General features: G+C 43.2%; 1 protein-coding gene across 3 annotated transcripts in view; it reads right to left on the reverse strand.

Moving 5' to 3' along the window:
* NR3C2 (nuclear receptor subfamily 3, group C, member 2) overlaps positions 1 to 17778 on the reverse strand; it is a 294691-nt gene that overhangs the window by 38076 nt on the left and 238837 nt on the right. For 2 of the 3 annotated variants that reach the window (XM_014543864.1, XM_005871406.2), the window contains exons 5-6: positions 13334 to 13684; positions 11971 to 12115 (exon numbers count right to left, since the gene is read on the reverse strand). In XM_014543864.1, coding sequence (XP_014399350.1) covers positions 11971 to 12115; positions 13334 to 13684 — 496 coding nt within the window. Of the gene's footprint in view, positions 1 to 9946; positions 9958 to 11966; positions 12116 to 13333; positions 13685 to 17778 lie in introns of those variants that run through there. The other variant, XM_014543865.1, reaches the window with a different exon arrangement.

Here is a 17778-nt window from a genome sequence, read left to right on the forward strand (position 1 = left end):
AGGGGAGAGAGAGGGGAGAGAAGAGAGGGAGAGAAGAGAGGGAGGGAGAAAGGGAATAAAAGGTCATATTGAAGTACAAGAGAAACTTTGGGTTGTCACTTTTCTTCCTCTTGGAAAAGTGTATAAAAGCCTTTACACTTAACCTCAATGTTAAAACAATGGGATGTAACACTTTCAATCAATAAATGCAATGTCTGATGATATCGCCTCACTCTACAAGAAAGAGATGATTACTGTTATTTTAAAATGAATCAAGTAATCAATATTTTAAAAATTCTGTTTTAATTTCTGATATGGATAAATACCAATAGTATTACATATAAACAAAAACTCTCCGGGGTCCTCAATGATTTTAAGAGCACAAAGAGGTCCTGAGAAAACACGTGTACGAACCGCTGATCTAGTCCTTTTTCTAAACAAGGAAAATGAAGGCTTAGTGACTCTAACTCACTCACTTGACAACATCAAGCTCGTAAGCAGCAAAGTTAGGAACTGAGCCCTAGGTCTTCAACAATTAAGCTCTTAAATATCGTCATACAGGGAAGGAAGGAAAACAGATCTAGAGAAATAATTCAAACTTTGAACCAAAGTTTCCATTTTTCTAACAACGTTTTACTTCCAATTGTGTTCTTTACACACTGGACACACTATCACCCATTTTAAAGAATAACTCTTATGCATGAAAGATGATGCGGGACTGGTTAGTGAAGGTTCCAACTTAATGAAACTCACCATTGGCTCCAAAGGTCCCCTTGTGTCTAACTGAAAACCAAGTCCCACAGTCAATGTACGAGCCTTGATGCTGTTGAAAAATTCTGAGTTTTAGACTGAGAGACATCTGGGTTCAAAGCTTGGAGCCACTGCCTCCTCATATTTAAAAGAGGAATAATAAATTCCTGCCTCACAAAGCTGGGAGGAGTAAATAGGATAACGTAGTGGAGACAGCACAGAGCACAGCTTTCACAAGCTTTCAGCATCAGCTCGCATCACTCAACCCCTCTTCTAAACCACTTGACTATCAACTAGTCTTTAACGCTAGGATCATGTAAATGGAGAACAGTATGAACTGAATGTGTGCATCCCCCCAAATCGATATGCTGAAACCCCCACTCTCACTGTGATGACATCAGGAGGTGAGGTTTCTGGGAGGTCGCTCGGTGGGGGTGGAGCCCATGATGGGATTAGTGTCTTAGGAGAAGCAGAGACACCACAGCCTTTCCTTTCTGCCCCTGAGAACACCGAGGAGGCGCTGGTCGCCAGAACCGCCCGTGCAGGCCCCTCACCTGTGGTGTTTTGTTACAGTGGCCCGAGTTAATTAAGACAGAGAGGGGTATCCCTGCACCAAAAGGGAATTGGGAGTTTATAAACCACCAATTCCGTGGATTCTACTGAGGCACTGTCGATTTGAAGGAGGAGGGGCATAGATGTGGGCCATAATGTAAATTTGTACATTGGCTGGGGCAACACTCCAACTGCAGCGCGAAGGAACCAGACATAGAGTGAGCTTGTAAAAAAGGAAGCCGAGGGTCTCCCAATATGACATTCTTTTAGTTTGTTTCTTGCCCTTATCCACTGTTGCTTTCAGAAAAGTATCAATCCCAGAACCCCCCGAAATTAAATGACCTCTTCAGGGCCCTCCAAACACACAATCCTATTAAAGTAGCTTAGGGTTCATGGTTGGAAGTGAGGGATATAAAACCCAAATCATCGTTCTGCTGTGATACAATGGAAATGGATAATCATGTGGCTCAGTTCTGGTTCTAGAAGTGTCTAAAGACACCGCTTCAGAACACACTTTACACATCAAGACACATGCGAGCGTGTTCTCCTGCTTCAATACGGAGGGCACCATCCACGCCACCATCCTGTCTTGTGACAAGTGTCAATGGGGGAAACTGGGGCCTCCTTGGTCCTGTAATTAATCCATCAATCCATTCCCCACCTGCCCACTTTGGCAACACAACCACTGCACCAAAATTAAATGTTCTCTATCAATTTTTCAATAAAGAAATTCACTCCTGTGGTTTTTATCTTGTATGGAAGAGAAGAGTATTTTAGCTGGAGACCAAAGTTCTTGAGCATGCTAACTGAAATTAAAAATATGCTAATATTAGCTACCCTAAGCCTTTAAAGATAACATATGATCTTAAACTGGTTTTGACTTTTATTCAAAATGAAAAATAGCTCCCTTGTGATTCCAATATAGTTATATATGGTTTAGATTGCTCCTTCCAATTTGCTTTGATTTAATTTCATACTCTACTGGCAACTAACCAGCTTCATTAACGACTTAGGGTATTTCTCAGGTACACTACAATGCAAGACATTACCATACAGCAGCCTTCCTGAAGTGAAACTTGAAAACAACTCCACAAAGAATGAATCCTTTTCATTAAGTTCACATGCTAAGCCCTAAAAACATTGTAGGGTAAACCCACCGCAGGGACTCTGCTTCTGACCCTCACGCTGGGAAAAGTCCTCGTTAACAAGCCGGAAGTCGTCTCTGAGTGCCAGTGACGTAGAAAGCCTTTTGCTGGCTATTCTGAAAAATTTAAATGCATACTTTCTGTGCTCTCAGAGTTTATGGTCTATCTGGAGTGAAATGTACATAAAACACATAAAGCACCAAACAACTGATATTAAAAAAAAAAAAAGAGTCTGGGAGGAAAAGTCCCTCCTGACTTTGAATGGAGAAGCAGCACCCTTTGAGAGGCAAAGGAAGTGTGAGGAGAGAATACACAGTGGGGGAGGACAGGACAAGGGAAGAGAAATGCTCATTTGTCCAGCACAGAGTTTATGCAGCAGGAAGCAATGTTGAAAACAGCATTTTGAAATTAATCAGTTCGTCAAGCACTTACTAATGCCAGACAGTATCCTAGATGTTGGTGATGCAAAGGTGAGCCAGACAGGCCAGGTCCTGCCCCTGCCCCCCGTGGACATTACGGGGGCAGGAGACCTACTACAAAGGAAATAAGCCCTGATGCCACGGGGAGGAACCGGGCAGAGGGGTCTGCTCAGGTCTGGTGGTCAGGCAAAAGCTGATGGATACGGAATATCTGGGGCTGAGACAAGATGGTGAGAAAAGTCATCCTCCTGCACAGAGAAAACACCAAATGTCAGGGCTGAGTTAAGAATGAGCTTGGATGCTTTAGAGCAGGGGTCCTCAAACTACGGCCCGCAGGCCACATGCGGCCCGCCGAAAACATTTATCCGGCCCGCCGGGTGTTTTTGCCGCTGCTGCCTGTCCTGCTTAGCAGCCGACTCGTCCCGGGCCCGCAGTGCGCATGTGTGGAATGTCTGAGGGACAGTGAACTGGCCCCCCGTTTAAAAAGTTTGAGGACCTCTGCTTTAGAGCACCAGTAGTTGGTGTGGCTATATACCTCGCTCGCCCTCTGAGAGAATACATCCACACCCCACCTCACCAGGGGAAATGCCACTTTCTTGCAGGTATATACAGCCACCACAGGGACGAAGGCATGCTGCCTAAAGCCGTGGGCCTTGGGGACACAGCCGTGCATTTTTTCACAAAGCTGCCTCCACTTTCCCACTGTCCCGGGCACCCACCCTCCCTGGGGTGTGAGCTCCACGGTGCGGTCACTGTGGTATTCCCAGTGCCTGGATCAGTGCTTAGTAGACTGAAGTTAGTTGAATGAACAACTGAATGAATAACATGTGTCCCCATCTCCCCCAAGTGGCCCTGCATGAGAGGCAGGGGTTGGCAAAAAAGAAAGTGGGTCAGGAAATGAGTTAGGAAGTCTGCCTGTGGTTCTGGTGTTAAACAAACCCCACTCTCCTCAGGGTTATCTTCCCCAGGTACGGACAGTCCCTGTCCCTGGCACGCTCATTTCCGGACCTTTCCTTGAAGTGTGCCCAATTCATTGAGAATGTCCCTGCTCTCAATTCCTCTGCTGGAAATGTCTGGAAGTATCTTCTTACTACAACTCTACTTCTTACCGTTACGCTAGGTTCATTGAAGAATAAAATACTATTGGGGGGGAAAAAGGGGGTTACAAAATAGTCATGGGGATGTAAATGGCATAGGGACTATAAGCAGTAATAATGCTGTAATAACTGTGTGTGGTGTCCGGTGGGTACTAGACTTATTGGGGAAATCACTTCGTATGCGATGTAAATGTCTAACCACTATGCTGTACACCTGAAACTAATATAATATTGAATGTCAACTATAATTGAAATTTTTTAAAAAGAAAAAGGAAAGAAAATAGCTCTTGTTTTGGGGGGACTGTACCTACCTCTCCTCTGCCCCCATGCACACTGAGCAGATGATTGTTCCTAGTTTGCAGCTTATGAGATCTCCTCAGGCCACACTGCACCTTCCCCAGGGCCCCCCGTGGCCTCCTTCAGGTGACAGGTGTCCTCTGCACCCCACCTCTGTGTAAGAGAATTCCACTCTGCAATGCTTCTGCCCTTTGCAGGTAAGAATGGGCCATTTCCTACAGGTGACACTGCTTCTGTTTATGCAGGACTCTCAAACTCCACCATCTGCTTGGCCAGGCAAAGCAGCAGGCAGCAGTGGGAGTGGGTCGGTGGGTCGTCTACACAGGTGCCCTTAGGGGAGCTGCTCCCCCGCCCAACAAGCACAATGCTCACACTTTCTGCTGCAGACCCGGGCCCCCCAGCTGCTGGTACAGGGCCTGGGCTTTCATTGGGTCCAAGGCAGAGATAAGGTGCAGAGGGACTTGTTTTCTTTTAAAGTTTATCCCCTCGTAGTAAACCAGAAGTAAAAAAAAAAAAATCCAACAAGGGGCATCTCAGTGATGGGAGAAGAGGTGTGTGTGTGACAGAGAGGGAAGAGGGAGGAAGGAGGAGGGAGCAAGTGACAGAGGGGAAGGGAAAGGGAGTAGGCCAGAGACTAGAAACAACACAGAGCAGGGTCCCAGGGAGCCGATGGGAAGTAAGAAATCCTACTGGAACGAAGCAGAAAGGGAATAGAGGAGGGAAAGAGAGGCTGGGGTAGTGAAGGGGAAGCTGGCCCAGGCTCTATCCCTCGTCCTCGTCCCTCTCATCAGAACTACTGTCCCTCACCTGTCACTGGCCTGATTCTGGCCCTGACTCTGGCCCTGGCCCTGGCTCTGGCTCTGCTGGAGGAAGAGTCCAGGCACAGAAGTCGCCCCTCTGGCTCAGGAACACCAATGCCCAGCCTCGGGACGGAGTGCACAGCATGCCACACTGGACCTCCAACCACGCTTAGCCCCCCACGAGGACGCTCAGATCCCCCCTGAACCATGCGACACAGCCATGGAACATGCAGCCTGCCTAAGAGCCAGGCCACCAGGAAATGGGGGACCCTAGACACAGAGGGGCCTTCAGGGCACCGTCCTGCGGGCAGAGCTGGGTGCAGAGGAGCTCTGAGGATGACTGGGCTCCGACAGCACAGTGAGCCTGTGCTGGGCACCCAACAGGGAGGGACCGCACTCCAGGAAACATGATCTGAGACGACCGACTGTGTCTCACGTGGCTTTTCTACGGTGCCACCATCGCAGAGTCAGCACTTGGTCCCGAGGATGGTGCGGGCTGACTCCCCCTCCCCGCCTGCAGCCACGTCAGAGCGCTGGCAGGGAGGGACGAAAGGGACACCAAGACTTACACCTTCTCTACTTTACCAACAACCTGTGAGGCAGAACAAGGAAAGGTTCAGAGCCACGGAGCACTAAAAGGTCACCCAAAACACATTTCTCATTGGGCTACAACTTGAGACAATACAAATCTGCTCTTAACCACACTTTAATTCTGAAGTACTGGCTGAGTCTCCAAAGAGAGTGCAAACCAAACCTTCATTTCAGAAGTTAATAAAAAACATTCTAAAGAAATTTCATTACAGGCTTAAATGGGAGTTTTAATATGTGTATTGAATTGGTAAGAAAGGTGAACACTTGCAGCGATCTGGTGCAATATATGATAAGCTGTTTTAAGGTAAAAATGGAATAATTAATCATTTAATATATATTTGAAAAGTTTTGAGTTTATAAGAAAAGTTCTATGCTGATTTAAAGGACTAACTCATATCTTCACCCCAATGTTTAATAAAAAGTTAGAAAGAACGTTTTCCTTAATTATTCCCTACTCCCTGCCTTTCCTCCAGGTCCAACATTGCTGGTGCACAGCTGGAGGGGGAGGTTGCAGAATTACTGCCTTTTGAAGTTCTGTCCACTGTTTTAAACACAGCAGTGCCTCCGTTCATGGCACCCCATGTCACAATTCTTTATTGTAAACTTCATCCTCATCATGAGAAAGGATAACTTAGAAATCCCCTTCTAGACTGATTAACAGACTGTTTGGTTCATTTGTTCAATAATTCATTTACTCTGCAAATATTTACAGCTTACCTACTGTGCCTTGGACACAGTGTAGGTGCTGGAAATGAAAAACGATGAGACCGAGTCTGTGACTTCAATGAGAAGGTGCCACCTAGACAAGGGTGGGTGGGGGATACAGACACCTAAGAAAGCCATCACTGCAGGTGAGAGGTGGTCTCTACGGTAGAGGGTTGGTGGAGAGCAGAGAGGACCACAGCAGCGGGTCCTACCCTCAGTGGAACAGCACGCGTTACTCCCCTGCCCAGGTCGCTTCCTGCACTTGGTGGAAGGGTGCAGCAGTGCAGGCACTGCCAGGGGAAAGCAGAGGGCATATTCAGCAGGGACAAATGTGCAAGGTGCTGGCAGGCAATGAGTGGGCACGCTTCCAGACTTCCAGTTCACATCTCCCTGGGGTTACCATGGCATTTCATCCCAGGGAGATGTGGGATTCCTTCTTTAGCCTCTACTGCAAAATGTGTTCAAATTTGTACCTTTAGCCTGGACCTCTCTTTAACTTTCTGATCTGTATAAATAACTGCCTCTTTAATATTTCCTCTTGGATACTGTTTCAAAGATGATTCAACCCTCACATGTCCAAATCTGGCCTCCCTTACTCTTCCCTTCTAAACCCTGGTCCTCTGTCCTTGTTCCCTAGTCCAGGGAGTCACACCAACCAAATCCTACATGGCACTTAAGGCACAGACCTGGAAGTCATCCTAGACATTGACTTCTTCCTCCCCTCCAAACCCCACCAGAATCCAACCACTGGCAACTGCTGGTGCTTTTGGCTTTCAACACCTGTTCACATCTCTCCATGTCCATCATTACAATGTCTTTCATTCAGGCCCTTCCTGCCACAGGGCCTTTGCACATGCTGGTGCCTCAGCCTAAATCAGCTCTCCTCTTCTTATACTTCCCCTTCACCTGATTGACACTAATTTAGTCCAGGGAAACCTTTCCTGACTAGATCAACACCTCCCATGAACTGCTTGCCCTCAAAGCAATTTTCCTTTCGATACTTATCAAAATAATAACTCTGGGATCCTTTAAATAATTTCTTTTTCCCTACTAGACTGTTATGTTCCATGAGACAGGAATTATATATATTTTCCCCCAGTATTCTAAAACCACTGCTTAGAACACTGAATAAATGCAGGATGAAGCATGCATCCACATTCAGACTTTAGTTGCAGGACATTCTCTGTAACTTAGTAGTTTCCCTAAAAAATACAGGGTCTGTGACAGCACCCTGTAATAGAGCTACCGCATCAAGCTCAACTTGCCTAAAAGGCTTTATGCCATTCCCAAATGTTTCCTGGGAGTAGCCTTCCCCCTTCCCAGTCCTTTGAAAAAGACACAGCTCCACCCTATTCTTTCTAGTTGAGAGAAAGCTTACAGAAGTCTAGGTTCAAGTTGAGGTCAATGGTTTTAAGAATAAGAAACAAACTTTTCATTCAAATATTATGTGATTTCATAACATTTAAACTACTTATAACATTAGAATGCAATTTTTGTTGTTGGTTCCATTTTATCTCTATTACTATTTTCTAGAACAGATAAATGCATAAAGAGCTTATATGACCTTTCCTTTTTCTTTTTTTGGTTTATTATTCCTTATTTTCCAAACTCTTTATTGACATTAATTCTCCCAGGCTTCAAATATAAGGTGCTTGACCCTAAGTTTCATTTGTTAAGAAGGATTCTTACAATTTTGCACTTTGTTTGGAACCTGTAAAGTTGAATGTTTGCACACAATTAAAAATTAATTGATGACAACATAGGCAACAAAGGAAAAAAAAAAGATAAAATGGACTTTATTAAAATTAAAAACTTCAATTTTAAAAGTGCAATAAAAGATATTATATCAAGAAAGTGAAAAGACAACACAAAGAATGGGAAAAATTTACAAATCAAGTATCTGATAAGCATTTAATATCCAGAATATGTAAAGAGCTCCTACAACTCAAGAACAAAAGGCAAGCAACCTGATAAAAAATGGGCAAAGGACTTGAATGACATTTCTCTAAAGAAGCCATACAAATGGCTAATAAGCACATGAAAGATTCCCAACATTAGGGAAATGCAAATCAAAACCACAAGGAGATGCCACTTCATACCTACTAAGAGACATGTCAGACAGATAAAGCAAATACACTAAGATATCACTTGTTTGTGGAACCTAAAAAGCCAAACTTGCAAAAACAGAGTAGAATGGTGGTCTGGTCAGGGGTTGGGGGTAGGGGAAGAGAGATGCTGTTTAAACGGACAAACTTTCAACTAGTAGACAAGTAAGTTCTACAGATCTGATGCACAGTATAGTGAATACAGACAATGGTATTATAACCACTAAACTTGCCAAGAGACTAGATTTTATTTGTTCCCACCACAAATAAGGAAATGATGATTATCTGACACGATAAAGGTGCTAGAGCCACAATGGCAATCATATTACAACTAGAGGCCTGGTGCATGAATTTGTGCACCAGTGGGGTCCCTCAGGTTGGCCTGCAGTATTGGGACAAAACCAGCACTCCGACATCCCGAGGGGTCCCGGATTGTGAAAGGGTGCAGGCCAGGCCAATGGACCCCCCTGGTGCACGATCGGGGCCGGGGAGGGACACAGGAGGTTGGCCAGTCGGGGAGGGACCACTGTGGGAAGGCTCCAGGGCATGTCTGGCCTGTTTCACTCAGTCCTGATCAGTCGGACCCCAGCAGCAAGCTAACCTACCAGTTGGAGCATCTGCCCCCCTGGTGGTCAGTGCACATCATAGTGACTGATTGACTGGTAGACTGGCCCCTGATGGTCAGTGCACGTTATAGTGAGCGGTTGAGCAGCCTTAGCATATCATTAGCATATTACACTTTTGATTGGTTGAATGGCCAACTGGTCGACTGGACACTTAGCATATTAGGCTTTTATTATATAGGATATGTAAATGTATCAAATCAACATGCTATACACTTTAAATCTACATGTTATATATGGAGTATATTTTAAACTCTCCCCAACACTTCTCACCTACTATAGCTATTTAAAAACAAAACAAAAGAGAAAATAAGTGCTGGCAGGGATGCGGTGAATTTGGAACTCTTGTTACTCTCATTACATTGCCAGGAATGGGAAAAGGTGCAACTGCTGTGAAAAACAGTTGTGTGGCTCCTCAAAAGTTAAATATAGAATCGCCATGTGACCCAGCAGTTCCACTCATGGGTACATACCCAGAAGAAATGACAGCAGGGATTCAAACACATACTTATATACCGATGTGGATAGCAGCAAAATTCACAGTAGCCAGAGGGGAAAACAACCCAAATGTCCATCAACAGATGAAAGAGTAAACAAAATGTGGGTAAGTTTCTCTATCTGGTGAAAATAAATAAGGTCTTATGTTCTAGGAGGTGGCAGCAAAGACTGAATTAGCGAGCACTGAACTCCTCCTCCTACGGGAGCATGAGGCTCTCAAGAGCCACCGGCTCTAACATTTTCATCAACTGACCTATACCTACTCCCGTTTTATGTGTATCTCTGTTAGAGACACCTTAGTGACACATACTGTTGTTTCATTAACTTTGAACTCACGGCCAACAGCACTAACTCATGCCTGACAGAAAGAAGCTTATCTAGAGCCTGCATTTTCTCCTTAAGGCGCATTACAGCCTCTTGCCCTCAGGAACCCTAGACTTCAGCACGTGCTTGGGAGTCACGTTCAACAGGGAAATCACCAACAAAACGCCCAACAGTGCCAACCTATGGCACTAAGTAGACCATGAGAAGGACACTTGTTTACAACATGAGGGCTGACACGGGACACAGTCTCAGCTGAAACGCACAGGCTGGGCCGCGGAAACGCACTGCCTCTGTGCAGGCCTGCAAACAGCCCCGAGAGTGCTTCAAGGGTTGACTCTGGGTTACAAATAAATGTAGACAGAGGCCGATTCACAAGTGCAAAACCTGTTATCAACGAGGACCAACTGTATATACATACAATGCAATAATATTCAGCCGTTAAATGAAATCCTGATACATACTCCAATAAGGGTGAACGCTGAATACGTGCTAAGTGGAATAAGTCAGAAGCAAAAGGACACACATTGTCTGATGCAATACCTAGAACAGGCAAATTCACAGACTAGCGGTTATCAGGGTTTTGGGGTCGGGGGAATGTGGAGTTACTGCTCCATGGGATAAGAGTTTCTGTTAAGGACGATGAAAAAGAACTGGAGACGGACAGTGGGGAGGGCTGTACAGCAATGTGAATGCAATTAGCACCCCTGCACTGTACACTTAAAATAATTAAAATGGAAATAATATTCAGCTGTTAAATGAAATCCTGATACATACTCCAATTCCTTCACAATTCTTTCTGTTACATATATTTTATGACAAAAATTTATGTGCTAAATGAAATTAAATGGATCACTTTTATCTCCTGTTGAAAAGAAATGGAGACACACTGAATGACACCAACAGCCTCTTGCCCTCACTTCTTTTTAAAGAAAATACCCTCCTTACTATGTTTTTCTTTGGCTTATAAGCCATATTTTAAAACAGGCTTATTATTTAGTAATATCAACTAATTACTGAGGACAACAAGTAAATTAAAATGTGCACGTCAGTTGTTTGGCCGCACTTCATGCTTTTGGTGAAAATTTATGCAGTAACAGAATTATTCTTTGTAATTGCCAAGAGAAGGGTCACCTTGAGAGCCAACAACTGACGTTCCTGATTTATCTTGGGATACTGTTGCCTGCAGGTCACCGTATTTGGGTGAACTAGTCCTCCCAGGTAAATCAGTACTGGTACTATTTCAGTATCTTGGCACTCTGTGTCCACTTTTAATCTCTTCCATTGCTTTTGTTTCTTTGATCATCAATCTATTTCTCATCTGCTTCCTTCCCCACTGAACACCCCTATTTTCATATCTCCAGGGAGAGCCATCTGTTGGAATATGGCTGTGGTTCACTTCATCACTCAAACGTTCCAGTTTATTTTCTGTATCTCTTGACCCAACAAATACAAAGAAGCACTGCTGGAGAGACACAGAGGAAATGTGCTCATGTGGAATACAAACGGCATTAACATGTAAACTTAAAACACAGGAAGGAATTCATGGCCAAAGGAAAACCAACCGCAATTCTTTCAATCTTTGAAAGTGCATCATAAAACTAACAGTGTGGCTTCTCTTATGACTGCAAAGAAGAATAAATATAATTGTCATGAAAACACCCCAAGCAGCTGTGCAGCCTTAACAGAAGAACCACTACATGAATGTGCACAGAAGTAGGTGCTTCTACACTCACACTTCCTAGAAATTAGACAGTCTGAGTGTAGATACCAAAAGCGGCTGTTTTCTATTAATTGTGGCTTTGTACCAGTCAAGCTTTTAGAGCCAACTGGATCATCTTTCTTTTGGGACAATTCCCACATACTATTATGTGAGATTTATATATACTGATTTATACATATGCAGGCATGTGCACGATGATTTGGTAAAGAGTAATTTTTACATTCTCAAATGATAGCTTTTTTTAACTCTTAAAAATTGCAAGCAGCAGTGGATTCCTTCACAAACATACATCTGTTTAGAAATCATAAAGACATAAGAAATAACGCTGCAGTCTGCTTTATGAAGGTTAATTAACAGGTACTCACTCATTAAAGACCAGGTCTGGTGCGAAATAGAGAAATTGGCTGTTCGTGTGTTTGTACGACCTCCAGCTCAAGGCGAACGAGGATAGACACATCCAAGAATACTGGATGAGGGTGATTTGGTCCTCAAGAGGCAAGTTTTTAAATCCTGAAGAACAGAACAATTAAACACAGAAATACACTTAGCATTTGAGTACATTCCAGGAAGAAGCTTCTTAAGTTAGCCTCCCAACAGCCACCTTCCTCTAAGACTCCAATCAATGTCACAGTCATTTACAGAGCACCCACCCTGGGCTTGGCCCTGTTTAACGCCTCATTTCAATTCACTCTGAATTCTCAATGAGGGTGAATATCCAGGGCCAATGAGACTGGGGAATTCAGGGCGTTTTGCTGGATGATGGTCTAAAACCCTTGGTTAGCCTGAAAGTCTCTGTATTAACCTGTAAAACATCTCTATCCTACTCCCAGTTAATAATATTAACATATAGGGTAATTTAATAACATCAGCTACTGCGTTATCTGCAATTATGTAGCTTTTACTCTTCATGAGTTTGCAGTGGTTGAACAAGCATTATTCCTTGCTTCCCAGAGTCTGGGATAACCCTGGACTTCAACAAAGTTCTGAAGTTGGATAAGCACTCTTGACACCTGTGCCCCTGTCCCACAGGCCTCCTTTCTGGGTCTCAAGCCCTTCTTTTGTTCCTCTTCCCAGGCCCTGTATTCCCAGTGACATTAGGCTCCTCTTCAAAAAATCCGTCACCGAGCTTTCCCCAGTCTGCATTCCTATGGCTGTTGGTTGGCCACAGGTCCTTTAACAAACTGCTTTGGGTAACTGTACTGGGCTGTTATGGTAGCAATTCTAAGTGATGTTTCTGTAAATTAATGGGGACCTTATTCATAAAATCCTGTGGCATAAAAAATGACTAAAGTAGGAATTTCAAGGACAATTTAAAGGGTGCTAGAGGTAAGATGTTATTTTTTGAAAGGGCAGATTTTTAGGGGCTCCTACAACTTAATAGACAGGTCTTGGTGTACTTGGTCTCTGGTTAGATCAGCCTTGGTTACAAGCTGCTAGTAACAGGCTGTTCTGCTTTCACGACCATTTCTCTGGGATGACATTGCCATCGCAGTCATCCACGGGAAATGTGTGACCTGTTACCAAGAGAACCTTCAACTCTAACTGCTCCAGAGAAGTGAGCACACTAACCAGAATTTCGTGACGCACTCGATTCATCTGATAATTTTACAATTTGCCCCCAGGATTTAAGAGAAAGCCAACTCTGATCACTCAGTTGGATGTGGTGAAAGAGGTTGCCCCGCCCTGTCCAGTTCAGGACACAGACCGTGGAAGGAGAGGCAAGCCTACCTGGAATTACCTTTGCCCACTTCACGACTTGAATCATCTGCTTGCCCGCGAGGCGGTTCAGCGTGGAGAGCAGGCCCTCGGCGGTGTCCGGTTTGGAGCCGTCGTAGCCGGCATACACGATTTCGGGCTCAATGGTTTCTAGGATCATCCCAGGGGAGGGCGTGAGTGCGCGTGAGATTGTGGAGAGCTGAGGGACCAGCGCCGTGTTGACAGAGGGCTCTTTTGCAGGAGCGATGTAGGTCGTCCCTTCCTCAGGGCTCTGGGGCGGTGGGGGTGGTGGCGGGGGCTGTTGCTGCTGTGACTGCTCCTCATGAATCCCTTTTAACTTTCCCAACTTCTTTGACTTCCGGGCTGTATAAAAATCATAAGTGATGAGAGCAAATTAAAATTACGATAGGGATATACACCATATGAGGTAAATTACAATCAAACATTGATTTATATAGAGTGGGGCAAAAGAAGGTTTACAATTATTCGTGTGGAAAATAAAGGGATCCTTAATAAATAATAATACAAGAATAAGCTCTGCTTTGTGTACTGGCAACTGTAACCTACATTTGCCCCACCCTTCATTGGTTAAAACATGCCTTTCCTCTAAAGGTGACTTACGATACTAACAGAAAGAGTAGCTTTTAAAATATTTTTGGAATACCATGTCCCAATGCTTTATATAAATGAACCAATTTAATGACTTTATGAGTAGGTACTATTCTTAGTCTCATTTTATAATGAAGAAACTGAGACCAAAAGGGTTATGAGAGCTGCCTAAGATCGCACAGCAAGTGTATGTAAAACAGAGACACAAGTTCAGAGGAAAAAGTCATTTCATGGGTTAATAAATGACATATGCTGCAGCTAAGCCTTCCATACGTCGGTAATTCCCACTTCTTATCCACTGAAGAGTTGCCAGCAAGCACCAGGATGGCCTGACTGGCTTGTTATCCTCGTGCTGTCCCTTCTCCCTCTGACTAGGAGTTTCTTTGGTGCTGCTTCCTCTCCCTGTCGTGGCCCCTGCACAATCACCTGCTTATGCAGAGTGGTTATTTTGTGCAAATGCTGCCAGCCCAGCATCCCCAGCTCTATTGTGGGTGCAGAAGCACAAATATTGGGTGTTCCTCCTCTGTACAAGCCCCTTTGGCACCCTGGGAAATGCTATACCTAATGCAAGTGATTCACAGATTTCCACAGGATGAGTGGGAGAGCAATCAACCCCAAATCAACATAACAAAGGGGAAGAAATTAAATATCTGGATGATTTCAAACTGGACAGCTAACGAGTAAATGCACAGGAATTGATACCACACAAAAAATCAGATGCACGTTACAGCAATACACACAAAATGCAATCTTTAAAAGTCTGTCCACTCTTTGTTTTTAATATAAGTAAGGAATTCACATAACATATAGCCTAGAATTAAAACATACCATAATACTATGTAAGAGTCCTACTTTAGACTTTTAGAACAAGTGACCATATATATGCTCTGATGTACCCAGAACAGCTCTGGTTTATGCCTGTTTTCCCAGCATGATTATCAATAGTGCCCTGCTTACTCCTAAAAGTGCCAGATTTTGGTCAATCGATTAATACTGTGCTCATCTTCATTAAAACCAAAGAAATAGTGCTAACTCTATTAGCAACTGTCTTTCTTTCACACTCCTTTCAAGGTTATTATTGTTAAAATAGATAACGGAAATGAAGGCATGAGAAGGTGGAAGGGGATATTGGCAGGCAGATAGGAGGGTTATGGGTGGATGGCAGGTAGGTGGGGTGGGTGAGTAGATAGGGAAGATAAATGAATGGATAAAGAGAAGAGAAAGCCCAGAATTTAGAGATGTGGTAATAACTCAATTTGCAATTGGAAGGTTTTCCATTTTTAAAAAGAATTTGTTTTAAAATCCTTGAAGACCCAGACAACTTCTACTTAGTTTAACGTATGTGGGGAATTTACAGGATATGAATGTAACACCGTGTAGGACTATGCCACACCAATGAACTTGATTTTAATAGTAACCATTCGTGTTTACAATTACAGCCATTAACATTTACCACATTCACCACAGAAACACTTACCAATTCAGATAAAAGCCACTATCCAACAATAGAAGTTTCGGCCACACATTCATTAAATATTGGAATGGGCTTAAAAGATGAACAAGCTATAATTCCTATTTTAAGGAGTTTAAAATCAGCAAAGTAACTTTAAAATTCTAATAATTTCAAATCATTTCATTTCTTATAGACCGTTTCCTCCTATATAAAGTTGAGGCAGAAAAATCTGATTATTTTGAATGAAAAACAGATATGTCAATCTCATGCATACTAATGGGAGCTGCGACAAAGTATTGTTCAATAGCACTGAGCATACAGGAGGCAACCAAGGTGCGTCTGAAGAACAAAAAAAAAGAAAAAACAGCAGCTAAATGAGGAAGAGGAGGAGGAGGAGGGGGAGGGGGAGGTGGAGGGGGAGAAAAAAAAAGGCAAAACAGAGAAGGAGAAGAAAAGAACCAAACATGTAGATAATCCAAAATGCTGGCCAACTGATGACTCTGGAAGAGCTTGGGAAAATCCTTAAAACCGTGTCCTGGTCATCAGGAATTAGACACTTGGAAATGCCCCTGTGCCACATACACCTGCGTAAGCCTCAAATGATTCTCATATGAGAAATGGGGACAGCAGGGCTGCCCTCTCCTATCTCACAGAGAGCTAAATGGATGAGAAAAATAAAATCCTGTTGAAAGTCGTTACTAACATCTGAAATAGTATTTCAATGTTACTTCCATTCTTTCCCATAATTTTGCAAATATTAAAAATGTCCCCATTCATGAAAATGTCCTCACCTTGTATAAAACTACATCTGATAATAACCACAATTTGATTGACTAGAAATAGCCCAGGGTGATATTCTCAAATTTTATTAAGAGTGATATTTGCTTGCAAATTAATGATAAAATTCACGTTTGTTTAAGGCCTTAGGTCTATAATGCTGTGTTTATTCTCATGGTCTATTTAAGGTCAGTGCAATGAAATACCATGAAAAAAAAACCCTTAACATTTCCTCTAATGTTATAAACTGTGGCCTAGAACATAACCTACTGAGCAGATTATCAACATTCTGTTTAGCATGTCAGTCATATTTAATTTCATGCTGTGGTTTTATGAATATATATGGGGCACTTGGAATTGAATAATAATCTGTATTTACTTAAATACTTCAAGGCAATATGTACTCTCAGTGTGCAGACTCTTCATCCAGTATCTTTTCTCAGAGCATGGAGGTAAGGTTACATATTAATTATACTTATATTGCTCCAGGCAGCCTTCCTAAAATGCTTAACCGTTCTATACTGTTTTTCTAACACCTGCTGTATTCTAGAATTAAAGGTCCCGGAAGTTAAGGTCTTATGTATTCCTACAACATTCTCCATGATGCTTATGGGTACTCAATAAATGTTTGTTGACAGAATTTATTTCATTTTCAAATTTTAAGTATTTGTTTACTTCCATATAGGAAACATAGGCAAGTTTCTGAGATTTTGAGATTCAATTTCTGAATTATTAATTATTCTTCCTTTTCAAAGTGTCTACTGATCCATTTGTACTAATAGAGTTGTTACTCTTAAAATGACATCACTCAAATAACAATAAACTAAATGTACTGGGCACTTAGGGGCTCAGCACAGTTCAAAACTGTGATTAAGTATATTTTTTTCATTTTACAGGTAAGAAAACTGAAGCACAGAGAGATATGTCCTCCAAGGCCACAGCCTGGGCTCAGAGCCTACACTCTTAACCTCTATACCATGCTCTCTCTCTGCTAATCCTTTCTCTTTATTTAATTTGTATTCATTTACACTTTAAGGTTAACAGGAGCTTCAAATCCAACTGTATAATTAAGAAGTTTGCTAATTACACAGGAAAAGTCTTTAGCCAAAGATACCTGATGAGCAGGTTTCCATTATCCAAAGCAGGAGTGAACATAAGTTTTGGGTCTTATCCCTACCTGCCACCTTCCTTAAGTGTGGAGTTAACAGGCTTGGGCACTCAAACTCCCAGGTGGCCAGAGCCACACTTTATTTCTCCACTGCCAGCCACAGTTGCGCGAGTGTGCATGTATGGCGTGCATTAATCTGACTAAATGTCTCCCAGTCCCACTTACGCCTGGAGGAGTCTCACTTTTTCTACCTGGATGCCATAGTCCCTAGCACATGGGTAGTGGCTGCCCTCTGGGGCCAAATCCTTAATTACTGGCAGCATCCTGACAGCCAGTTTCTCCTGGCCTTGCTGGGAGGCAGAACTGCACTGACTTCTCATGAATTGTTCCTCCGGAGCTGTGGGGTGGAGAGGCCCTGCTTCCTATCCTGCCGACATGCGCAACACCCAGCTGTGAGCATCTGGTGGGACCCTATAAAAATGGTGGCAAGCTCCCAGTGGGGATCTACAG

This window comes from Myotis brandtii, unplaced genomic scaffold (genome assembly GCF_000412655.1).
Source record: "Myotis brandtii unplaced genomic scaffold, ASM41265v1 scaffold34, whole genome shotgun sequence".
NCBI classification, from domain to species: Eukaryota; Metazoa; Chordata; class Mammalia; order Chiroptera; family Vespertilionidae; genus Myotis; species Myotis brandtii.